The sequence below is a fragment of the Xyrauchen texanus genome, chromosome 35 (assembly GCF_025860055.1).
Source record: "Xyrauchen texanus isolate HMW12.3.18 chromosome 35, RBS_HiC_50CHRs, whole genome shotgun sequence".
In the NCBI taxonomy this organism is placed as follows: domain Eukaryota; kingdom Metazoa; phylum Chordata; class Actinopteri; order Cypriniformes; family Catostomidae; genus Xyrauchen; species Xyrauchen texanus.
In genome coordinates this window covers 22,219,557-22,246,422 of record NC_068310.1, presented here as the reverse complement: position 1 = coordinate 22,246,422, position 26,866 = coordinate 22,219,557, and the positions used below count along the sequence as shown (strand labels likewise).

Sequence of the window (26,866 nt, the reverse complement as noted above, 5' to 3'; positions counted from 1 at the left end):
GTATTGTTTCCACTCTCAGCACAACTGTCATTTGTTCATAACCCTTCTGTGTTTGACTGGGCATGTCCAATATGGGAGGTGTTGATGTTGAAAGATGGAGAGTGCACAGATGTCCCAAAAATGGTAACAATTGTCTTAAAGAAGAGAAAGGGGGTATTGAAGCTGACTACCACCCCTGGAGTCGCGAGTTCAAATCCAAGGTGTGCTGAGTAACTCCAGTCAGGTCTCCTAACCTTCTCGTGGTCGTGATTAGTGTTTCTCGCTCTCAATGGGTTGTGTGGTCAGTTGTGCATGAATCGTGGAGAGTAGCATGAGTCTCCACATGCTGTGGATCTCTGCCGTGTCATGCACAGCAAGCCACGTAATGCTCGGATCTCAGAAGCAGAGGCAACTGAGACTTGTCCTCCGCACCCGGATTGAGGTGCGTAACCGCGCCACCATGAGGACTTACTAAATAGTAGGAATTGGGCATTCCAAATTAGGATGAAAATGGGATAAAAGAAAATAATAAAAATAAAAAAGTAGAGAAAAGTGGGTGTGAAATTGTACAAAGAAATTCAGCTGGTTAGAGTCATACCTTACACCAGGTGTTGTTACAGTTTTCTCTCTTTGTTGTATTAGTGTTGAAAGGGTTTAGGGCAATGTCAATGCTTTGTGAAGGTGAAAAGGGATTTTCAATGTTTGTCTTGATGGAGTAGGTGGAGGAAGGCCTCAGGCACTTTGAGGGATCAGGCCCCACACCAAATACAAACAAAGAAGTGTTCTCCACCTCCAGCTGTCCCCGCTCACCCCAAGAGAATTTAAAGGGATAGTTCACCCAAAAATAAAAATTCTCTCATCATTTACTCACTCTCATGCCATCCCAGATGTGTATTACTTTCTCTCTTCTACTCAACACAAACATTGATTTTAGAAGTATATTTCAGCTCTGCGGGTCCTCACAATGCAAGTAAATGGGTAACAAAATTTTGATGCTCCAAAATGGACATAAAAGCAGCATAAAAGTAATCCATAAGACTCCAGGGGTTAAATATATATCTATAGAAGTGATATGATAGTGAGAAACAGATCAATATTTAAGTTTTTTACTATAAATTCTCCTCCCTACCCAGTAAGTGGTGATACGTGCAAAAATACAAATCGCCAAAAACAAAAGAAGAATGTGAAAGTGAAAGTTTCTCACACACACCTATCATATCACTTCAAAAGACATGGATTTAATAACTGGAGTCTTATAGATTACTTTTATGCTGTTTTTATGTACTTATGGAGCTTCATCATTTTGGTACCCATTCACTTGCATTGTGAGGACCCACAGAGCTGAAATATTCTCCTAAAAATGTTTCTTTGTGTTCTACATTAAAAGAAAGTCACACAAATTTGGGATGGTGGGGTGAGAAAATGATGAGAGAATTTTTATTTTTGGGTGAACTATCCATAATCTCTGAAATGAATTTGCTTCTTTCTCTTCTTGAACAATTCCTTCACATATTAACAGAATTCCCATAGTTATATTAACATGGCATGGAAAACCTGGAAATATCAGAGGATTTAAAAAAAGTTATTTCAAAGGGCAGAAAAAGACATAGAAAATAATGGAATCTTTAACTCCTCTGTTTTATAGACAATTCCAAATAAATGTTCTGTTCAGGACAAAACCTATGACCTTGTAGACTACAGTTTGTAGTAAAGGTATGTGTCACATTCCCTGTGGTCTTTTGTTTGTTTACTTTTATTTTGAAATTCTTGTTAAGTTCCTGTTTCCTAGTCATGTGATGTCCTGTTTTCCCTCCGTGTTCATGTGTCTTGTTTTCATTGGTTCATTGTTTGATTACTTTGTTATCAGTTCTAGTTTGTCATTGGTTTTAGTTCATTGCCTTGTTATCTTGTTTAGAGTTCTCTTACGAGAGGTTCTCTCGTATTGCGTAAGCTAGCTTACGCTACGGGAAAGATTCATCTTTTCTGAGATATTGAAGCCAAAAAAATTATCCTTAATTTTTGTATCCATTGTCAACGCAGTGCGGCAGCTGCAGACCTTGAGCGGGCTAGCTAGCGAGCTCATAGGTTGCTCTGCGGCAACTGCTGCAGCCTATAGACGAGCTTGGGCGAACTCGCATCCAATGAGAGGCGTCCGCGCGCTCACTGCAACAAAGCCCGCCAAAATGGGCGTGACTAGAGTGCATATAAGCGTAGTTCGTAGGCTGGAACCCTGATTTTCATCTCTTCAGCGAAGCTCTTCGCATCTCTGAACTGGAAGCCGCGTCGCCGTTCGCGGGGCATCAAGCAAGTGTGGACAGCGCTCGAAGAAGCCGGCCGTCTTCACCACCTTCAGCCGTCCTGCGAGCTACGCCATCCGGCGACGTATCCTTTTAAAGCAAGCTAGTTCTTATGAACTTCACAAAAGAGTACGAGCGTCTTTTAAAGATGCCTCGCTCCACTTGCGCCTCATGCGCGCCCCTCTCAGCACCGGAGACCGCCACGTCATCTGCGCTCTCTGCCTGGGACTGGGGCATGCAGAGCTCCCCTCGCTGAAGGCGGATGCGATCTCTGCGAGGAGCTTCCGATGTCGACCCTGCGGGCTCGACTCGAGCGCTCAGGACCGAAGCCGCCGGCCGCCTTCCATTCAGCCGCGCAGTAAAAGCGCCGCTCTCAAAGGCTGCCGGAACCAGTGATAGAAGCGATTGCCTCGCCGGAGCCCCTCCCTCGAGCATCGCCTTCACCCTCCCCGCCCACTCGGACGCGCAGTTGCCGCCGAGCGGCTGCTCTGCTGCCATCTCGGACGAAGAAGCGGAGGATAAGGGCTGTTCCATCATGGCTTCGGACAGCGAGGAGTGGTCAGGCTCACGCCTCCTCCTCGGCCCAGAAATCCAGCAGGACCCGCGCCGAGTCGAAGGGGAACTAACGCCTCCTCACACAGGTTGTCGACCGCCTCGGGCTCGAGTGGTCACCGCCCCTGAACAGGCTCCCAACAGACTCCACGCCGCACCTTTGCCCGCCCTCCGCGAGATGGCGGTCTAAGCTGGTGCTCCCGTCTAAGGCCTGCAGAACTACTTCCGCCTGTGTTGGCCGCGCCTATACCGCCGCCGGCCAAGCCGCATCTGCTCTGCATTCCATGGCCGTCTTACAGACAGAGGCTGTTTCAGATCTGACTAGCCGACTTGGGAGAAGCTGAACGCACTACGCGCCGCTCTCTCTGTCCGGTCTCTTCGGTTCCGCGGTGAGTGGCATTGTTGACCGTTCTCGAAGCCCAAGCCATGAATCTCTTTCTGCCTCGTCGCGCTAGCTCCTCTGCAGGCCGCCCACGTGACCAGCCTCCTGCACGAGCCTCTTCACAGCGCCCAGCTCAACAAGCCAGACTTCTCAGCGTCGACAGGGCGGCCGCCCTCGATCGCGCTCAGACAGCCGCCTCCTGCGGGCCTCGGCCTAAGATTGTACTGAAACCTGAGCAACCGAAGTCCTCCTAGCGTTGTTGAGAAAACGACGGCTCAGTCCCGCCACGGCCGGACCACCGTCAAAGCTTCGCCCCTGTCAGTCCCCTTCTCTCAGGCTACTGCAGTGGTGGATTCAGCAGCCAACAAGCCGGTGATACTACCCGCTTGCCTGCACTCAAACGCCGCTTTCACGGCGACCCAAAGAAATCTTGTAAAGAGTAAACATGCCTTATGTGTAGAAATTGTGCCCACAATCCAGTGCTCACCCCTACACACAAGCATTACACATCCCGTGTCCCTATCAGAGCACACTCACATAAGCGGTTACGACCCGCTCGAGTGTTAGAGTTAATAACGCGCCCACGAGCCCGTCGCGCGCCCCTCCTCTGCCCGCTCTGTCACACGGCCAGCTGTATGTAAGTCCCGTACGCCCCTGTCAGTCCCCTTCTCTCAGGCTACTGCAGTGGTGGATTCAGCAGCCAACAAGCCGGTGATATTACCCGCTTGCCTGCACTCAAACGCCGTTTCCACGGCGACCCAAAATAAAGCCTTATGTGTAGAAAATGTGCCCACGATTCAGTGCTCACCCCTACACACAAGCATTACACGTCCCGTGTCCCTATCAGAGCACACTCACATAAAGCGGTTACGACCCGCTCGAGTGTTAGGGTTAATAAACGCACCCACGAATCCGTGCGCGCGCCCATTCTCTGGCCGCTCTGTCACACGACCAGCCTTATGTGTAGAAAATGTGCCCACAATGTAGTGTTCAGCTCTACACACAAGCATTACACTTTCCGTGTCCCCATCAGAGCACACTCAAAAGCGGTTACGAACCACTCGAGTGTTAGAGTCAATAAATGCGCTCACGAATACGTCGCGCGCCATTCTCTGCCCGCTCTGTCACACGGCCAGCAAACACTTCTCTGTATGCAAGTCCCGTGCTCGTGGCTATGCTTGCGCATCACTTAACAGACGTGACTCTTTCCCCATTCACCTCAATCGGAAGTCACTCACAGAACAGCCTGTCCATGCTGTCTGCGAGCAGTCCAGCATAAGCACAGTAAGCGCGCTCACACATTCTGTTCAGCTGCTGTATGCGGCAATCAGAGCGATTTGGCCATTCACCCTCTAACATTACGCTTCAAAGCGTGGGAAGATATTCCAGGGATATCCGAATGGGTGTTAAGCACAATAAAACAGGGCTATTTGCTACAGTTCGATCGCCGTCCTCCTTGCTTCAGAGCGGCTCGAAACTACTTTGAACACGGAAGCAGCGTGCATGCTTCGTTCAGAAATAGCAAACCTTCTGTGCAAAAGGGCCATAGAGAGAGTGCCGCCTCCCTGAGCTGAGTCGGGGTTTTACAGCTGTTATTTTCTTGTCCCCAAGAAAGACGGCGGCCTCAGACCAATATTAGATCTCAGGGTTTTGAACAAAGCGCTTGCAAAAAGACCGTTCAAAATGCTTACAACCAGCAAACTCCTCGCGCATGTGCGCCAGGGGACTGGTTTATTTCTCTCGATCTGAAAAATGCATACTTTCAGATTCAGATAAATCCCGTCACAGGCCATTCTTGAGATTCAGCCGACGGCCAGGTTTATCAATACACCGTCCTTCCGTTCAGCCTGTCCTTAGCACCCGTACTTTCACGAAGTGCATGGACGCGGCGCTCGCACCCCTCGCGGAGTCAGGGTTTGCGAATTCTGAACTATTTGGACGATTGGCTGATTTTGGCACAATCACATACGGAGCTTCTGTCTCACAGGACAGTTCTCCTCAGTCATCTGAACAGTTTGGGCCTTGCAGTCAATTGGACCAAGAGCTCACTACAGCCCAGTCAGGCAATTTCCTTCCTTGGAATAGAACTAGACTCAGTGGCAATGACGGCTCGCTTATCTACACAGCGTGCGCGCCGTGTGCAGCGACTAGCCGCGTCATTTCAGATGAACAGCCTCACACCTCTGAAGAAATTTCAGAGAGTGCTAGGCTACATGGCCTCAGCCGCAGCAGTACTTCAGCTGGGTTTACTGCACATGCGCCCGCTTCAGCATTGGCTAAACACCCGCGCATCTCGCCGGGCTTGGGCCACAGGCCGCCAGCCCATCAAGGTGACCCAGACCTGTATTTCAGCTCTGCAGCCCTGGACAGTGGCCGAATGGTATCAGCGGGGAGTGACAATGGGAGCTGTATCTCGCCGAAAAGTCATCTCGACAGACGTGTCCAACACGGGTTGGGGCGCGGTCTCGCGAGGGCTCCCGGTTTTCGGCCTGTGGTCAGTTCAGGAAAAGCTCCTTCACATAAATTGTCTGGAAATGATAGCGGTCGAGTACGCCGCGTGCGCTTTCTCCCGGTCATTCAGGGTCACCACGTCCTGGTCCGTTCGGACAATAGATCTGTGGTATCCTACCTAAACCGTCAGGGCGGTGTCAGATCCAGGAACCTCTTCCATCTGACGAAACGCATACTGAGTTGGTCCCAGTGCCACCTGCGCTCGCTGAGGGCGACGCACGTGCCAGGCCACCTGAACGACGGCCCGGACAGACTGTCCAGAGACAATATTCCCCCAGGGGAATGGTCCCTGCACGCTCAAACAGTCCAGATGTTATGGCACCTATTCGGCAGAGCGGAGATAGACCTCTTTGCGTCCAAAGAGCACTCTCACTGCCCAATATTTTTCTCGGAAAGCGAGGACGCGCTGGCCCAGGACTGGCCCAGAAGCCCGCTTTACGCCTTCCCTCCCGTCTCGCTATTGCTATAGTGTATGTGGCGGCCGTTGCGGCGTTCGCTGAACCCCTGCACGGCCAGTCATGGGGTAAAAACGAGCTGGTCATCCGCTTCCTCAGGGGAGCTAGAAGGATGAACCCCCCCGCGCCCCCCATCGGTTCCTATCTGGGATCTTTCTATAGTTCTCGAAACTATGAAAGCCCCCCCTTTCGAACCACTTCAATCCGTGGATTTGAAATACCTTTCACTCAAAACCGTTTTTCTGACTGCCCTGTCATTAGTCAAACGTGTGGGAGACCTTCACGCGCTGTCTGTCAGCGCTGCGTGTCTTGAGTTTGGACCAAGTGACTCCAAGGTCATTTTAAAGCCTAGACACGGCTATGTTCCCAAGGTGATCGGTACTCCTTTCAGAGCACAGGTCATTTCCCTATCGGCGCTGCCAGCATCCGTTAGCTGAACGCGACGCCAATCTCCTTTGCCCGGTCAGAGCACTGAGATTGTATACTGCGCACTCGCCGCTTTCAGACGCTCTGAGCAGCTTTTCGTTTCGCTCGGAGGGCGCACCAAAGGTCTCGCGCCTCGAAACAGACACTATCTAGATGGATAGTGGACGCTATTGCTGCTGCATACGCGTCAAAAGACCTGCCATGCCCGTTGGGCATTAGGGCTCACTCCACTAGAGGCATGGCATCCTCGTGGGCATGGTCCAGCGGGATTTCCATTCACGACATATGTGTGGCAGCGGGATGGACTTCCCCCTCCACCTTTGTCAGATTTTACAATATGGAAGTGCCTGCTCTGCAGGCAAAACTACTAGCGGTTTAATACGCTACAGCTCCCCTGGTGAGCTGCACTGATGGGACACATTCCACACAGACCGGCACCGCCGCTCTGTCGTTCCCTTCCCACTATGTGCTTATGTATTACACAATCAATGACCCGCATTCTTGCCGGCCAAATATTATTTCCCCACTCATAAGGGCTCCCCCGGGTCCCCCCTTAATTCCCTGGGGCTCATACAGTGGATGCTTGGCGCGCACGGCTAGCTTACGCAATACGAGAGAACCTCTCGTAAGAGAACGTATCGGTTACCTAACGTAACCTCGGTTCTCTCTAGATGAGGGAACGAGTATTGCGTAGCCAGCCGTGCTCGCGCCACGAGCGACTTTTCGCTTCAGTCAATGAAAACCAGGGTTCCAGCCTACGAACTACACTTATATGCACTCTAGTCACGCCCATTTTGGCGGGCTTTGTTGCAGTGAGCGCGCGGACGCCTCTCATTGGATGCGAGTTCGCCCAAGCTCGTCTATAGGCTGCAGCAGTTGCCGCAGAGCAACCTATGAGCTCGCTAGCTAGCCCGCTCAGGGTCTGCAGCTGCCGCACTGCGTTGACAATGGATACAAAAATTAAGGATAATTTTTTGGCTTCAATATCTCAGAAAAGATTCATCTTTCCCGTAGCGTAAGCTAGCTTACGCAATACTCGTTCCCTCATCTAGAGAGAACCGAGGTTACGTTAGGTAACCGATACGTTCTGTTTGTTCATTGGCTTATGTTTCCCCTTGTCCATGTATTTTAACCCTCATGTTTGCCATTGTTTCTTGATGTTAGCTTGTGTAACACAGCTCTAGTGATGATGTTAGTTTGTGTAAAATAACTCTAGTCATGTCTAGTTCATAATCTAGTTCCTGTTTCAAGTTTATGTCTAGTTTATTCCACGTGTTTAGTTCATGTTCATGGTATAGATAGGGTTTCTTGTATTATCATCGATTTGGTAATAAATCTGCACTTGGGTCCTACACATAGTCTTCATCATTGCCTTTGTCAGCTACACAGCATTACAGTATGTAAGAGTAATAAACCCTTCATTTTGAGTAACAAATGCTTATAATTGGAATACATACACATGTTTGTTTAAAACTAATACAGAATCATAGTTTATATTCAAAGAGTTTTTATTTCAGAATAAAAATATAATTGAAATATCCCATAATCGTTCATTAAAATTGACCCCACACATATCTGGGCCATTCTACTGAATTAGTTCAAACTGCGCTCCCACAATAAGAAGAACTAAAAAACAATTAAGCATTTAGATATTGGATATTTCATAAGAATATATTTTGATCTATTTAAACCCAATTCATTAATTGAGGGGTTAATCTAACATGTTATGTTTTTATGTTGGTACAACTGTTCAAGGAGTATGATTATTTCCTAATAATAATTATTATTATTTCCATTAGCTAAAATGAGCTAAATTTATAATACAATTTTGACTACCGAACCAGACATGATTATTTCAGAAGTGACAAAATGTTACGTCCTTTCATACAATTTAACAAAATAATCTTAAGATTTGAAAAGTTGTACATAAATAAAAACATAATATTTTAGATTAACACTCTAAAATGTTTCATTGCTAAGAATGTGTTCGGTAGTGACATATCTTAGAGTTACACACTGATTTTCAGACTTTGGAGCACATTTTAGTTCAAGGGATCTAACTACTGAGGGATATGGTCTCACTTCCTGGTTGTAGTTTTCTGGATGTTGGATATATTTGTTAATTCCAAACAACCGGTAAACCAGTAAGCAAATAATCTTGTAATCATTTAGTAATACCCTAGTATAGCAACACCCTAGAAATGCCCTAGTAACCCAAAACATAATGTAAATGCATTAATTGTTTTTTTTACACATTTATTTATTAATTATTTTGGAGAATCAAAAGGCATTTTGACCAAATACAAGACTAAGATTAGTTTTTCACTGTTTTTAAACAGGTCAAAAATGACCAATACACAACATGTTATAACCTATTTATATACACTTGTCTAGTTTACTAACTCTGCTCAAAAATATTAAATTGGCTACAAATCTTTGCTTCTTGTGAGTGCAATCTCTACATAATAATAATAATAATAATAATAATAATAATAAAAGTACTGTTTTTTTCAGTAATCATGAACGACTAGAAAAATCATAGAACTTCAGTGGTCCCAAAAGTGTGGGAACCCTGATTAGTAGTATTAGTGATATAATTTCATCCATTCCATTATTTAAAGAAAAATTAACACTTTAGCCAGAATGTAGTCAGCCAGCAGAGCCTTACATCTGGGAGTCAGGATAGCATCCGAAGTTCAAAACCATCTGATTTTAAGGCCAGTTCATGGAAGGAAACTCCTCATGGGGTAACGATTTACCCTTGACAAATAATGTCTTCATTTTGTTTGTCACCACCTTTATCTTGCCATCAAGCTGTGTGCCATAGTTGCAGGAGCTAAAAATGAGGCATTTGAATTTGAATAGCAGATGCCTTGATAAACCCTGAATCTCAGCTTTCTGCCACAAACCAATTAGAACAGTGGTGTGAGTTTACCTCAGAACAATATAACACACAAATAGAACGCCCATCACACCACACTGTTAGAACCTGAGATCCAGCAAGTCAATATTCTAGGACATTAAGAGAGAAAATGGGCATGTGTGCTTTTCAGTCAAAATTTCTTAAACAAATTTGTGTAAAGTCATTTATCAGAATTACGATGGTTATTTCCCAGTAGGATTTATGCTTTACAGCTGTACAGAGCTTCTGTCTAGACAACATATTTGAGGGGTCATGTTGTTCTGCATGTTTTTTTTTTTTGTGTTTTTTTTTTGCAGCATGTCAGAGGGAATGATGATTCTTTAACTGCTACAACAGTGAAGAAGATACTAGTTTTCTTTTTATTTACTTTATAGACGCCCTGACTTACAGAAGCCCTCCAAAATTACAGGGAAAACAGATACAACAAAGACAAAAACATCAAAAAATAACATGTTAATAACACTGAAAATGATATGGTGGATTTAACTGAAAATTGTAATAGGGGTGAAAGATGAAATTGAATGTATGTAGCCATATTATAATGGGCTATAATGTAGTATATTATCATATTTGTTTTATAGTGATGGTTATGTGGAGCATTTACAAAATCACTTTGGCTCTTTCTACAGGTATGTTTAATTTGTACAGCACATGTACAGGCTTATAAATGTTGCTTTACATCAGCTCCAACAGCTCTGTGTGATACTAGTTAGCTGTTCCACTGTCACAACATGATCACACAGGAAATCAGTGTTTTAGTTACAAATGTTTTTCTGCCTATAATCGGACCTAATGTGCCGATTTCCAAACAAGCGCCACAATGCGCTGAATGTTCTCAGAATCACGTTACTTTACCTACATTTTTGAAACATGAGTGTTAAGTGGCTCGTTGAACGTATCGCGGAAGTTTCCTGGTTCAATAAGCACTTGAGGTGCCAATATAACAATGACTTATACTCATTCATAAACACCTACTTTTCGCCTTGTTCCTCATCCAATGTAATTTTAAGACATCTAACCACTTTTACTATAGTGCATGACTTTTACTATTTTGCATGAAGGCAATACATTTTAATGTTTGCATTCCATAACCAACTATATTTACAAGCTTGTTCAAGTGCAAACAAATTGTGCGATAGCTTAACTGATAGAGCGTTGCACTTGTAATGCAAAGGACTGGGGTACGAGTCCTGAACAGCATGTAAGTAGACACATAAGCTGAAAGTGTCATTCGATGATGTGGTTGCTTTGGCTATTCTGTATTTCATCTCCCATTGGCTTTTTATGACACTATCGTTTAGGTTTATTGTTTAGGGTAGGGAGGTAGGTTTTGTTGTTTTATAACTCAGTAGAACATTAACCCTGAAAACCTCATTTCTTTTTCATCTCACATTTGATTTTTATGACACTATCGGTTAGTTCAGGTTTAAGATTCCAGGTAGTAAGGTTGGTTTAGTTAATTTAAATCTCAGTAGAGCATAATGATAAAAACCTTACCTGTTTGGAAGAAAACTCAACTTGCTAAGTGCGCTACTCAGTGGATATTACACTACGGAACTGCCACAATACTTGTAAGGAACCACATCATATAATTTTGCAAACATTTGGTCACCAAAGCTATAAAATTTTCATGAGATCAGGTTGTTTACTTGTGCTGTGCCTTCGACATCACATGTATTTCATACATACTTGCATGCATACATCGCATGTATCTACTACATTTGCAAAGATGCAAGTGAAAGAACACAGTACTGGTCTAAGTACTGTTAAGGTTAGGTTTAAGTTGTGGGTTAGTTGTGAGTAAACTTCAGGCCACATCCATTCAAATGTTTCTTTCGTATTTTGACCAGTGTGGCGTGTCCCGCACCAATGTAGTTCCAGCTATTACTATTATACACTAAAATTGCTGTTTTTTTCTTCTTCTGTGAGCTCAGTCAGCTTTATAGCCTACCTGTACACCACCTGAAACATTAGACTTAATTCAGCCAAATGCTACTTTAAACTTACCAAACTTGACCCAGTTTAAATGTCAATCTTTTATCCTTAACTAATCACGATCTGTCTGTGCAGCATTATAAACTGGTTGCACTTTTAATTTAGTGTGTGTGTTAGAGGAATTTAGATTTGTTCCTTAACTCTCAAATCTCTTGTGCACCTAACAGCATTCCCCATCTGGAGAAATAAAGGGAGCCTTTGTTTAGAGTGAAGAACAGGTAACCCATTTGTGCTTTGTGTTTTTAGGGTTTTGTTGTGCAGATGTGGGAATGGTTTTTATCAGGGAAGAGGGGTCAGATTGTGCGTTATCTGGGCTTTTCAAAGTTGTATGCTAGAATGTGTGGTAGTACTTATGCTTGTAAATCATGCTGAATCATGCAGTGGAGGTAAGGAGAGAATTAGATGTGTGTACATTCTGTATTCAGAGAGAAACTGAGATGGGGGAATACTCATGTTCTTTTGTATCCTATGAGGGAATGGAGGTACAGCAAATATTTGTTTAAGGGAATAAGAGATTGTTTGAAAGATTTGCAATTGTTAGTCACAAACTATCACAAAAATAATGCTTTATTTTGCTTTAAAGATATAGTTCACCCAAAATGAAAATTCTCTCATCATTTACTCACCCTCATGCCACCCCAGATGTGTATGACTTTCTATCTTCTGCTGAACACAAATTAAGATTTTTAGAAGAATATTTCAGCTCGGTAGGTCCTTACAATACAAGTAAATGGGTGCCAAAATGTTGACACTACAAAAATCACATAAAGGCAGAATAAACGTAATCCACATGACTCCAGCTGCTTGCAAGACTAGACACTTGGCCCATTATCATAGTTGGAGAGCTCTCATGTGAGTCCTCATGTAACTGAAATCTACATGGAGAAACTGAAGTACAGGAGCAGTTAAAGAGATCCAGCTGTAAATTATTTAGCTAAGTACAGGGGATGAGGGCTGCATGCTGCACTCTTTAATTAGAACAGGAAGGCACAGCGACTGAGCCAAGCCTGCTATGGGGAAGAACTTCCAATGTTTTCAGCTAGACTTAAGCTTACCCAGTTACACAGAGGAACACCAAATCCACAAAGAACTAAGATAAGCAGAGCTTTACTGGGCATAAATCTGTGCTGGCACAGCAAAAACATTGGCCAGAGGGATATAATCTTCTTTGTGTTACTATAGAAATACAAAAGTTGTTCAAGTCCAGAAGAAATTATACTGTAATGTTTATAAGGCTCTTAAGACCTGCATGTGCACACTCAGAAAATGTTTAATGTACATTTGGAATATGACATCATATGCAGCACTCTAACAGTACATATGATTATCTGCATACTCTTGATATTTAGGTTCTTTGAATTTTAAGCCATGAACAAGCCATGTGTAGAATTGTCTAAATAGACAAAGGTTATCTGGAAACATGCCCAGACATTTTTCAGCATATTTTCAGCACAGTTTTGGGAAAATTCTGCAGAATAGATTTAAACAAGGTAAATTGTGTTATGTAAAATGTAAATATGTCTTAATTGGTGTAACTGTCTGGGGACAGTAAAATAATAATAATAATAATAATAATAATAATAATAATAATAATAATAATAATAAAAGTCTCAACAAAAGCTGAAATTCTTGAAAATCAAAAACAAATGTCAGTGTAAGTAGTTTGTAATAATCTTTAATTATTATTTCTGGATTTAAAAAAAATTATAATATTATTATCTGAAAAATCTAGTCCACAAAATTAAAGTCTGGTGCTGTAACCACAAAAAACAAAGAAATAAAAAACATAAAAATGAGGCAACCCGTTTAGACCCTCATTACTGTGTACAAAGAAAAGCTTGATATTGGTGACTAAACAAATCATGATTTTTGAAAGAAATATTTTTTTCCTTTCAATTATTTTTGCATTTTCAGTTCAGTACATTCATATTTATTAAAGAGCTACCAATTAATTGTAATAAATTTTATTTGATGGTTACAGAACTTGATATTGAAGTTATAAAATCGTTTTTTTTTGTAAATGTTACATTTTTCAAAAATGTATGGAACCAACATGGACACAAAGAATACATTTCTACAAACTTGATACGTGTGTTTTAAACTAGATTTTTAAATTTCTAATTTTTATCTTCTCTGAAAACCTTATTTGTCAAAGATCCATTGATGGATTTAAACGTGTTTTGCTGATAGTCACTTACATGCTTTTTGATAGCTAAAATTAGCCAAAATATTTAATAAATGATTATGAAAATGCACAGTGTGTATTGAACTTTTAAATTCTGCAGAGTTTTCTGCAAAGTTTTTGTGGGTGTAGATTCTGGGTTGATCTGCACTTGAGTTAGTATCTTATATTGTTTTTTTCTCTTTTGCTCTGCAGAACCCATGTACCTCCTGAGCCATGCTACCTGGCTATGGATTGTCTCCTCTGCTTGATTTCCAGCCTCACCTCCAAGCATTCCATTGCAGAGGGGAGAGCTCTGACATGTGGTTCCCAGGCTCAGTTGAGACCCAGGCTTTGAGTGACTCTCGGGAGGGAAGGCCTCTCCTGCGGCAGCATCAACACATTGCCGTGTGCCAGCAGGAGACGTTGGCCTTCATTGAACTTCAACAGCCTAGCACTAATGGTTTCCAATCACACACACCAGAAAAGCGTAATTCCTCTCCTTGCTCCAAGCCTGTCAGATGTAAAGGAAACAGACCCTCTGACTTTGCCAAGAATGGGAGTACAGACACAACACTGGACAGTTATTTGTCCCAGGACAACAATAATGTGGAGGTGGCTCAGGATCAGACATGGACATCTATTACTGAAGTACCTGAGACAGGTTATGAAAAATCTGAACCAAGAATTAAGAGACTCAGTTCTAGAGGATTATTTTTGCCTTTGTCCCCTACATATGTCTTGGGGGACAGGGACTCTTTAGACTCTCAGCAGCAGAGCTCCCCCTCTTCCCCATTAGAGTTCCATAGTCAAGACCCATTTCGCCTACAGAGACGCACCTCACTGGGATCTATAAAGGAGAAGTCCATACGTAAGTGCCAGTCTCACTTACTGTAACTGGATCATGACATATTCTTTCTACATTTCCACATTAAAAAACAATCAGTTTATCATGGGGCAAGGGTACTTCCACAACTCTTGATACAGTATGAGCCCAGTTAATGTTGAATATTTTGTACGGTATATGTGCTGTGGTATGGTGCAATTCTACAAGAGACAGTTCATCCAGAATGTCAAATTGTCATAATTTTCCCAACTTATAACGGAAACCTTTATGACTTACTTTCTTATGCAGAGCATAAAATGAATAATGTTTTAATGAATAACTTGGTCCATCTGTTCAATATAATAGCAGTGGATAGTACCTAACTTTAAAGCTTAAAAAAGCATCCAAATGTATCATAAAAGTAGTTTATGCAATTTATGCATTATATCTCACAGTCTTATATCTTAAGGCATACAGTAGGTTTTGGTGAAAAACAACTTTACCAGTGAAAATCTTGATGTCCATTGCTCATTCATGCATTGCGTTTTGCATAAGAGTAGCTCGTTCACAATGGCACGCGTGTTCATGTGAGATTGCTTTGTTTTCAGCTTTTATCATGGCACTCATTACACACATTGCAGACAAAAAATTACTTAAATTTGGTTTATTTCTCACCGAAACTTATCTTATGCCTTCAGAAGTCTTGAAATATGATGCACAAGTCACATTTACTACTTTTGAGTCATTTTTGAGCTTTAAAATGAGGCATTATCGAACGCCATTGTACCGACAAGACAGACCGCGTTATTCGTTACAATGACTCCTTTTGCGTTCTGCATCAGAGAAAGTCTTACAGGTTTTAAACAAATCGAGGGTGAGTAAATTATGATAGAATTTCATTTTTGAGTGAACTCTTCCTTTAATACCACACCAAGGCTCTTGCAGATGTGTTTTTACACTAAGATGGTTGTCTGTGTCCCATTGAAATTATGGTGGTAAATTAGAGGTGACTGTGTCAAGTGGTTGTACATTTCCTCACTTAATGTGCCATGTCACAAACAGGGCGCAAGATGAGAGTGTACTCGCCAGACATCCTGAGCGATAGGTCTCTCAGCAGCCCAGGCCTGGAGTGTGACTACATGCTCCCGGGATCCTTTGAATCATTCGTAGAAGGGGGACTTGGCATGTTGGGATGTACCATACCCACATCTCAGAGTTCCAGCCCTCTCCCAAATCTATATGAAGACCTCTCTCTTCTTTCCATACCAACTCCTCCAAAACCCTCCTTAGATCCCTCTCAAGAGGTTTCCAGATTGGAGGTGGGTTTAAATGATGGGGGCAGGCAGAGGCTAGGCCTGGAGGACTGTGGGTCTCTGGAAGGTTCTGCACCCAACAGTGGGGACTTGCTGCCTCTCTCCCATTCCCGCTCAGCAGACAACGAGCGCAGGCGCTTCTCTGCCTCTGAGCTCATCTCCCGTCTGCAACTTTCCCAGAGGAAAAACTCCTTTACCCTTAAGCTGGGAAAGTCCCTCTCTGCTCGAGTGGCCTCGCGTGACCGCCACCTGTCTGGAAACCTCAGCCCAGACTGTAAGTAACTCATCAGGACTGACTAGTTCAGTCAAAGACTTTTTTTGTGAATGTCACGAAATGCAATGTCAATATGACACACCAATGCTAGATGTTTGATGTCCCTTTTGTAAACCTTCTCTCTTCCTTCTCTGTTTTTAGGCAAACCCAACAGCTCCAGACAGCGCTTCTCAGGGGGATCAAGTGACAGTGGACCACATAGTCCTGTGGGGTCTACACCACCACTGCCCTCTTCTGACTGTAATCTGCCACTGCACCGGAGGAGTTCCAAGCAAAGGTATATCTAACAATCACTAACACCTCAGCAAATAGATTTATAACCATTCTATTTAAAAAAAAAATGTACCCTTTCTTCACAGTATGAGAAAGGTTTCCATTGATGAAGATGCAGCCAGTCCTCCCAGTAGCTTTAAACGCTTCCTGCCAAACTGTATGTCTTTTAAATTAAGAATTCGAAAGTATTTTGTATAATTATTATATAACTGTAATAATTAATACAGTATTCTTTATTTATTTATCGCTTTCTCTCTCTCACTCATAATATGTTTCAGTGATTTTGTATCAGGAATACAGTGACGTTGCTATTAACAGAGAAATACAGAGGCAGCAGGGAGCGGAGCCTGCAACTGATGATGAAAGAGGTGAAGCTGTGTCCCCTGGCAACCTCTCTCCATCCAGTTCATTCCGCTCATCAAGAGGCTCTGCCTTCTCTCTTTGGCAGGATATTCCTGATGTTCGAATGAGTGGACAACTGGACAACTTCAGCAATGAAGAGCGCAAACTCCAGGAGGTGACTCCACATTCTGAACATGTTTTTTTTTATTTTTGCTTTACATGAACAGGGAAACAAATTCCATACATTACAAGTACAAGTCAAACATTATACATAGCTATAATTGTATGTATATGCACACACCCATACATATGCATAGGAACATATACAGTATACATATCTGTCCATACATATTCACATATTCTTATTATACCATGTGCATACATACAACAACCTACATATACCTTGGTCATACACACATATTGGTAAAAAAAAGTGATAAGTAAACAAAATAAATACAAATGCATATACAGGAAAAAGAAAAACTGCTGCTGACCGAATACACAACTTATCCTGTCTCATAGGATATTATACATTCCCTATAACTTTAACATTAACAAGAACTAAAACTAAAGGCAGACAATCTTCATTCACCTAATTGTTGGATGTTAATAATTTAACCAGCAATATATAAGACTAGTCAAAGCACACAGAGCGCACATCTATCCCTGACCAATAAGCATTTCAAATTATACATTAAGGTTGCCAATTTAAGATTATATTGGGTTCTATATTTTTCAAATGTCTTTGGTCTATTCTATAACTTATATCTCAGCTCTTCTAGAGGTAGCATGTTGCTTAGGTCTTTGAGCCACATTTCAAATGTGGGCACAGACTCAGTTTTCCATTTCTGGAAAACTGCCTTCTTAGCCAAGATCATACATAATGAAACCGCTTGTGATTGATATTTATTTCCTATACTTGCTGTGTCCGTTTCCATATTTTAAGGGAATTATTTATTATTATGTTCCCATTATAAAACCTTGAATCGATTTTTACCGGACTATTCAGCAATACTTATAAAGATGCCCTCCTACATGAGGTTTTTTCTAACCAAACTGATTCCGGTATCTCCCCGTTATTTTCAGAAGTTTGTCTCCACCAGGAAAGGTACTGTAGATTAGCGGCCCAATAATAACCTGTGAAGTAGGGAAGACTAAATCCTCCTTTTGCTTTTGACATACACAGATGTTTTTTTATATATTCTGACAGCTTTATAATCCCATATCAATGTATTAATTGTAGACTCTAATTTTGCAAATAACTTCAGCAGTATGAGAACCGGAAAGGAAATAAATAAATATCGAGGGAGCGTCACCATTTTGATTGCATTAATCTTTCCACCCATAGACATAGGCATAGTCCTCCAAAATTTAAGATTATCTTTCAGCTGATTCATTTTTATATGGTAATTTATTTTAAGTAATGCATCTGCCCACCTTGTGATTGTGATTCCTAAGTGTTTGAATGAATTGTGAGCAAGTTTAAATGGAGAACAATTAAAAATAATGGTGTCAATATTTGAAGATAGAGGCATTAACTAAATTTTGTCCCAATTTATTGTGAAACCTGATAATTTATTAAATGATTCTAAAAGATTTATGAGAGGTGGAATGGATGTTTCTGGTTTGCTATATATAAAAGCACATCATCTGCATATAAAGATATACATTGGTGTCTATCATTAATTACAATGAGAACATTTTCAACATTCTGCCTAATGCTTTCTGCCAGGGATTCTATCACTAGTGCAAATAGATAGGGAGAAAGGTGACAGCCTTGTCGTGTTTCTCTGTATAATGAGAATGGGGTTGGCAACGTCAAATTTGTAAGGACTGAAGCGTCTGGTTTATCATATAAGATATTGATCCATTGGATGAATTCGGCCCCAAATCCAAATCGTTTAAGCTTAGCAAACATAAAAGGCAATTCAATTTGATCAAATGCACATTGTGCATCTAATGAAATCAAGCATGCTTTAGTTACGTGTTTTGTATGCATAATATTATAAAGGCATCTCAGGTTCGACTGTATGCGTCGATTTGGCATAAATCTAGTGATAGTTGCTTTATTAGAAAAGTTTGGCTGGTATATCTGAGCAGCCCATCTAGGATTAAGAAGCTGTTTTGCTGTTTGTTTGATATGAGTCTCCTGCAGAAATATAATTTCAGCTTGCAATTTATTGAGATGCATATATACTTTACATCTTTTCACTGGGTGATTCATACCACTCACATTCCAACTCAGAAGCCTTACTGTGCCATCACTGTGTGTTTGACCTATTCTATTCTATTCATATTTAAATATTTTTATTAAAATAAGAATATTTACTAACATCCGATGAGAGTTTAGTTTAACCATACCTTTCAACCGAACTGTAACTGCATCCACCTTTACCCCCCATCTTCCCAAGAACAAGAACCAGAACAATAAAAAGCAGAAAATACCTTTTCTCCCCCCACCCTCCCCAAACATACAAATGTCTTACTAACTCCACGTTACTACCAGATCACTCAACATAACGCACCAAAATCTTCCGTGTTCCAACCAGAAAGAAGAAGAGGATTAAAAAAAAAGTCAGTTCTCCTCCATTGTAATATAACATGAGTAAATAAGCTGTCCTGTGAATCCCATATTAATCCTAAAGGTCCATTGTTTTTATTGACCCTTAATTAACTTAGATCTGTGTTGAGAGTCATGTTCTGTCCACTTCTGTTCACAGACCAGTTATCCACGACTCTTGTTAAGTAGGCTCCTGCCTCTTCAGGTGTGTCAAAAGATTTGGTCTCACCTTCCCTCGCAGTGACAATAAGTGTAGATGAGAACCAAAATCCATACTTTATGCAGAGATTCTTACATTTCTTCTTTAATTTGACAAAACGGTATCTCTGTTTCAATACATCCGCCGTCAGATATGGGAAAATGTTAACTTTTTTCCTTTGTACTCCAGAGATTTCTCTCTGGCCAGTTTCATTATTAACTCCTTCATTTGGTAATGATGTATCCTGACAACAAATGTCCTTGGGCGATCATCTCTTGATCTACGCTGAGTCCTGTGTGCCCGGTCGATCTGGATAGGTTTGATGAAGTTTCCCATTCCCAATAGCTTTGGAAGTAATTCCAAACTCGGTAGGTCTGCCGTTCTCCTCCTTCTCTGCAATGCATACTAGCCGGATATTATTACATCTGGAGCGAGACTCCAGATCATTCGTTTTATCCCTGAGCATTTTACACTCTTCCATCAGTTCTGCACACTTCCTTCTACGTTAGCCAAACAGTTTTTCTGATTCGCAGTAGCCTCTTCAAATGTCGTGACTCTTTCTTCAATATCTGTCAGTGTAGTTTGTAGTTCTGTTAGTGTTTACATGAACGTGTTGAATTGTTGGTTGAAAGAAGCGATTAAAGCTGTTATGGCATCCATGAGCTCTCCCGAAGTGTTGTTAAAGGCCTTACATTGATCATCAGCCTCATCATTTGGTTTGTCTTTTTTTTTCCGGTTGTTTTGGCATTGTTGCGGTTTTGGTTAATTCTTGACTCAAAGTTGAACAACTTTAAGTGTTAAATGTCGATCAAAAAATTCACTAGTAGTACAATTATTTGGAGGATTAGCTGAGCTTAAACAAGAGCAACTCGCTCCATCCAACAGGAACCGGAAGTCCCCGAATGAGTTTTTATTCTTAATTTACCAACACAGTTTACTGGGACAGAAGCTAATCAATATTTTTTTACTTGATTTCTCATTTCAGGCCAAGTTTGAGTTGGTGACATCAGAGGCCTCGTACATACGAAGCCTGTCTATTGTGGTCGACCATTTTATGATGTCTCCTGAGTTGTGTGAATGTCTGGGGAACCAGGAGAGGCAGTGGCTCTTCTCCAAACTTCCTGATGTGAAAGAAGTCAGTGAGAGGTGAGAGAAAATTGATGAGACTGGCGAGATGATGAAGAGTAACTGCAATTTTTCTAGTTTCACTCATGTTCTTTAAAGTACTGCAGCGTTCCAGCTTAAACACCCATCTCTTCTCTTTCAATTGTACCCTTCCATAGGTTTCTTCAAGATCTGGAGCATAGGTTAGAAGGGGACATTTTGCGTTTTGACGTGTGTGACATTGTCCTTGGACACTGTCCAGCTCTGCGGAGGGTTTATCTGCCCTATGTCACTAATCAAGCCTATCAGGAAAAGACCTATCAGCGGCTCTTGTAAACAGTGCCACCTAATGAGAAGCAGAAATACTAACCAAAAATGTATATGGTGCATTAATGCCATAGTTGGGTGTACATGCTTCCTTTGTTTTCTTAGACAAGAGAATCCTCGTTTCCCTGGAATACTTGCCCGTCTGGAAGAAGACCCAGTATGCCAGAGGCTGCCTCTTACATCATTCCTTATCCTTCCTTTTCAAAGGATCACACGCCTAAAAATGCTGGTGGAGGTATGCCATCATCTCCTCTTGACATCAATCAAACCTTATAACAAGCCTCATAAGAATCATAGATGGTACACCATCAAAGAAATTCCCTGTGTGTCTGTTGTAGAATATCTTGAAGAGAACATCTCCTGGATCTCGAGATGAGGACACTGCCACCAAAGCTCTAAATGAGCTGAAAAAGGTGAATAAACAATGCTTTTCAATAACATTAAAATAAATGGAAATCTAAATGTGATCATTGAATAAAACCCCCTAATCTGCTGCACTAGATTATAAAGGAATGTAACTCCAGTGTGCAGTCCATGAAGAGGATGGAAGAACTAATTCATCTAAATAAGAAAATTCACTTTGAGGGCAAGGTACCATGCAAACAGCATCAAACATCAATTTCCGTGTTTTTGTGTACTATGTACAGAAAGTGAAATTTCAGTTACTGATACAAGAAGCTTGTAAATATGCAATGATAACTTCCTTCTTTTTAGATTTTCCCACTCATCTCTCAGTCTCGCTGGCTGGTCAAACACGGGGAACTTTTAGAGGTGGACACACAGAACCTGAGTATATCTGGGCCAAAGTTTAAACTTACCACTCGACCTGTGTACCTCCACCTATTTAATGACTGCCTTCTGCTGTCCAGAAGGAAAGAGTAAGTCCATAAATAAAGGAAGGTGTGACAGAGAGCACGAGAATACTAGCGATGGAAAAGAGTTGCCTCTGGCTCTTTCTGAGCCCTTGTGCCTATTTTATTCTTACTGTAGACGGATTTCAACCTGGTCTTATACGACATTTTTGTTAAATGGAAATTATATAGTAATAATAATAATAAAACATTTTATTTATATAGCACCTTTCCAAAAGCTCAAGGTCACTTTACAATCTGTGTACATTCAATTATATATATATATATATATATATATATATATATATATATATATATATATATATAAGGTTCAAAGGAGAGAAAAAAATACAGACACACACACACACACACACACACACACACACATACTGTGTATATATATATATATATATATATATATATATATATATATATATATATATATATATATATCTATATATATATATATATATATATATCTATACAAAGTTGAAGTCAGAAGCTTACATACACAAAAAACATTTAAACTCACATTTTCACAATTCTTGACATTTAATCGTAGAAAATATTCACTGTCTTAGGTCAGTTAGGATCACTACTTTATTTAAATAATGTTAAACATGTTAGAGAATTATTTATTTCAGATTTTATATCTTTTATCATATTCCCAGTGGGTCAGAAGTTTACATACACTTTGTTAGTATTTGGTAGCATTGCATTTAAATTGTTTATTTTGTATCAAACATTTTGTGTAGCCTTCCTGGCTGATGTCTTGAGATGTTGCTTCAATATATCCACATATTTTCCTACCTCATGATTCCATCTATTTTGTGAAGTGCTCCAGTCCCTCCTGCAGCAAAGCACCCCAAAGATATGATGCTGCCACCCCCATGCTTCACGGTTGGGATGGTATTCTTTGGCTTGCAAGCCTCACCCTTTTTCCTCCAAACATAACGATGGTCATTATGGCCAAACAGTTAAGTTTTTGTTACATTAGACCAGATTTATTTTGATTTTCCCATGATGTCAAGCAAAGAGGCCTTAAGGCCATTGAAGGTAGGCCTTAAAATACATCCACAGGTACACCTCCAATTCAGTACACCTCCTATCAGAATCGAATTGTCTAATTTTCTGGAATTTTCCAAGCTGCTTAAAGGCACAGTTAACTTAGTGTATGTAAACTTCTGACCCACTGGGATTGTGATTTAGTCAATTAAAATTGAAACAATCTGTCTGTAAACGTGTCATGCACAAAGTAGATGTCATAAACGACTTGCCAAAACTATAGTTTGCTAATAATAAATCTGTGGAGTGGTTATTTGTTTTTATTTATTTTATTTTTTATCCCCATTTCTCCCAATTTTGAATGCCAATTCCCACTACTTAGTAAGTCCTCGTGGAGGTGTGGTTACTCACCTCAATCCGGGTGGCAGAGGACAAGTCTCAGTAGCCTCCGCTTCTGAGACCGACAATCCATGCATCTTATCACCTGGCTTGTTGTGCATGACACTGCAGAGATTCTGCATGTGGAGGCTCATGCTACCATCCACGATCCACACACAACTTACCTTGTGCCGCATTGAGAGCGAGCACCCCTAATGGTGACCACGAGGAGGTTACCCCATGTGACTCTACCCTCCCTAGCAACCGGTCCAATTTGGTTGCTTTGGAGACCAGGCTGGAGTCACTCAGCATACCCTGGATTCGAACTCACAACTCCAGGGGTGGTAGTCAGTGTCAATACTTGCTAAGCTATCCACTTCAACCTAAGTGTATGCAAACTTATGACACTATCGGTTAGGTTTAGGGTAGGGAGGTAGATTTAGGGGGGCTTTCACATTAGCACTTTTGGTGCGCACCCCGGTTCGAATGACGTCAGAGTTTGGTTCGTTTGGATGATGTGAACGCTGTCTTCTGAACTCGGGTGCGCACCCGCGAACCGTACTCTGGTCCGCTTAAAAAGGTGGTCTGGGGTACGGTTCATGTGAACTCCAGTACGGTTCGCTGCTGATATGAACGCAATCGAACCAAACCGCGGAAGTGAACTGCTATTGATGACGTATAATGTGGTCGTCAGTCTCACACGTGTCACTTTCAAAATGAGCGGAAAGAGTTTACTTTCGTGCGTGCATGCGTGTGTGTGTGTGTGTGTATACACTTACCTTGACGAAAAGCGGGATTGACGCACACGCACTGCAAGCAGAGAGATGATTTCTGCTTGCCTTCGCAAAAATTGTCTTCGGCGGACAGCCCGCTGTCTTTTGAACGATTTCAGTATTTTTGCGGCAGACAGACGCAAGTGTGTTTCTGTATCTTGATGTTGAAAACAAAACCAAAGGTTAAAAAAAAGAAGAACAAATGTGAACCGAGCAAGTGAATTTTGACGCCTTTTCATTTCGCGGTTATCAAGCAACACGATTACGCACCAGCTGCAGCTTGATGACGCAAGCGTACCGCGGTTCGGATACAAATATATAATGTGAACACAGTCCATCGGGGGCAGGGGGGAGGGGGGAGCAATCGAACTCGGGTTCGGAACAGGCAATCGAACCAAGTGTGAAAGCCCCCTAAAACTCAATAGGGCTTTGACCATAAAAACATTTAACTCACTTTAAGTGCCACTCAGTGGAAATGTCACGTCAAAGCTGACACGAAATATGTAAGAAACCATGTACAATGCAAAAATTTTGCCACGGTCGCAAATTTTTCATGAGATCAGGCTGAAGGATTTAGTTGATTATTTTGGTTTACTTATTAAAGATGAATTACAAACTAGCTAACATTGTTTGCTTTTGTAAGAAAGAATGTACAATTATATGGTATAATTGATACAAATTTTTCAACATAAACTGTTCCTTCTTTTCTGTCACAGTACATGGAAGTTCATGGTGTTTGTACATGCAAAGATTGAAGACCTCAAGGTGAAAGACCTAAGCCAGAAGCTTCAGGGAATATCAGGCTTCATCTTCTATCTGCAGTTATGTGAGGGACAACAGCTAAAACACCAGATCCTGCTCAAGTCATCCACAGAGTGAGAACATTCTGCATCATTTCCAAACATTAACTTCTATAAATCTGTCACTGACAAATGTACCTTTATGTTCCTTGAAGATGAGCCACAAATATGTCCTCACAAAATACATACTACTAAGAACATTCTGTTTTATACGTAGGAGCAGCAAGCAGAGATGGATCACAGCCATGTTTCCCTCTGATTCAAAGACAGCAATTGAGCAGACCAATGAGAATGATGGTGTGTCCTCTCTTTATCTCTCACTCTTGTTATCGATTTTAGATTGAACTGAATTTCAAACACCTCAGATCTTTGAGAAAAGGCCAATGAGAATTGGTGAGTGGAATTTGCATGCCACTCCCCCAGACATATGGGTATAAAAGGAGCTGGAATGCATCCACTCATTCAGATTGTTTCTTCGGAGCCAAGCGGTTGTGTGTCAGCGAGCTGAATTCAACTGCCGGTCCCTTAACAAGAAGCATATGCTTCCAGCGGCTTTCTCTCCTTCTGCACAATCAGTGTAGAGTATGCCCCTGGGCGCTTCAACAGTGCTAAAAGTGTATATATTCTGAGCAAAAGAGTATATTTTCCACTATTAGAACAAAACACATTGACGTGAGCATCTTTTTAAAGACGCATCTTTTTAAAAATGCCCTTCCATTTTTGTGTAGTTTCTGGGTGTGGTTGTTACCTCTCCACTTCTGACGGCAACGATCATTGCCTCATGTGCCTGGGCCATAAACACGTTGTGGAAGCCTTCATGGGTGATTCATGTTCTCATTGCGAGAACATGACCATGACAATGTTGCGGTCGCGGCTTTCTTTCTTCCGGGGAAAGCCACATCAAGCCAAGTCAAGTCAAGTCAATTTTATTTGTATAGTGCCTTTCACAACACACATCGTTTTAAAGCAGCTTCACAAAAGATCAGGCATTAACAGACGATAAAACTATGTCTATAATGTCGATGAATCATCATTGTGTAATTAGATAAAATATGATTGTTTATCGTGTTTAAAAATAAGTAATTAAATAGTAATTGTATTAATAACCCCAGTGAGCAAGCTGAAAGCAACTGTGGCAAGGAACACAAAACTCCATAAAATGTTGATTAATGGAAGAAAAATAACCTTGGGAGAAACCAGACTCACTGTGAGGGCCAGTTCCCCTCTGGCTAACATCATGAATATAATGTAAATATTACTTATGTATAGTTAAAGTCATGGTTTAAAATTATTAAACTAAGTAAGTGTTAAGGGTCAGTGTTTAAACATCGATTTTGTTTGAACTGTAAGATTAATGACCAATGTCTTTGAAGTCCATCCTGGATTAACTGCAGAAGTTCACATAGGTGCAATTGTCCTTGTTAATTGGTGGATGAAGGCTTTTGTTGGCAATTGTTAGTCTATGCATTCCATTTCAAGCTCGTAGTCCATCAATAGACCGAGGTGATGCAGGCAGAGATCAGGGATCTGTTCAACCTGGCTGGTAATTTCGGTGAGGTTCGGTGTGGTCCATCCTAAATCCAAGGTTCAGACAATGACTTCAGCCGTCCCCCACACCGGACCTTGTACCTACGGGTACGAGCCCGGCCCGGTTGACGCTGGAGGTAATTTGGGGGCTCCAATGGGTAATCCCCTGCGGACCGCTCATTCCCCAGCACACTCGTTTGTTCCCATCCAGTTCTGGGATAAGACAGGCATCTCGCCTCAGTGCCAGCCTAATGTCTTTTTTGGAGCTTGCAAGATGGATGAGCTTTCGATTACTGCATCAGAGAATGCCTTGGTGATGTCAGATATAAATCAGCATATATAAATTACCAAGGCGGCTTACATTCTCGTTGTATGTCGCAACTCGCCTGCTATCTCCTCCTCTGGAGTCAGCAGTGACTGAGGTCGCTGTGGGCCACTCACATCCCAGGCAGCCTCAATGCCTCACGTTGTGGCAGGTGACACTCAGGGGAGAGTGGAGACTCCACCCCCAGGTGGTCCAGCTGATTTGGAGTCGATTCGGCAAAGCACAGGTAGGCCTGTTTGCTTCCCGGGAATTCTCCCACTGCCCGCTCTGGTATTCCCTGATGGCAGGACCCCCCCTTGGGGCAGACG

General features: G+C 41.8%; 1 protein-coding gene across 1 annotated transcript in view; it reads left to right on the top strand.

Annotated features, from left to right (window-relative positions):
- The window catches only part of LOC127628804 (rho guanine nucleotide exchange factor 19-like), a 40,901-nt gene that overhangs the window by 11,304 nt on the left and 2,731 nt on the right, over window positions 1-26,866 (top strand). The window contains exons 2-14 of the mRNA XM_052105710.1: window positions 13,898-14,552; window positions 15,570-16,094; window positions 16,236-16,371; window positions 16,454-16,524; window positions 16,646-16,884; window positions 20,454-20,614; window positions 20,752-20,904; window positions 21,005-21,134; window positions 21,238-21,312; window positions 21,401-21,490; window positions 21,614-21,777; window positions 24,623-24,781; window positions 24,924-25,003. Of these exons, the coding sequence (XP_051961670.1) occupies window positions 13,919-14,552; window positions 15,570-16,094; window positions 16,236-16,371; window positions 16,454-16,524; window positions 16,646-16,884; window positions 20,454-20,614; window positions 20,752-20,904; window positions 21,005-21,134; window positions 21,238-21,312; window positions 21,401-21,490; window positions 21,614-21,777; window positions 24,623-24,781; window positions 24,924-25,003 (2,617 nt within the window). The 5' untranslated portion in view covers window positions 13,898-13,918. The remainder of the gene's footprint in view (window positions 1-13,897; window positions 14,553-15,569; window positions 16,095-16,235; window positions 16,372-16,453; window positions 16,525-16,645; window positions 16,885-20,453; window positions 20,615-20,751; window positions 20,905-21,004; window positions 21,135-21,237; window positions 21,313-21,400; window positions 21,491-21,613; window positions 21,778-24,622; window positions 24,782-24,923; window positions 25,004-26,866) is intronic.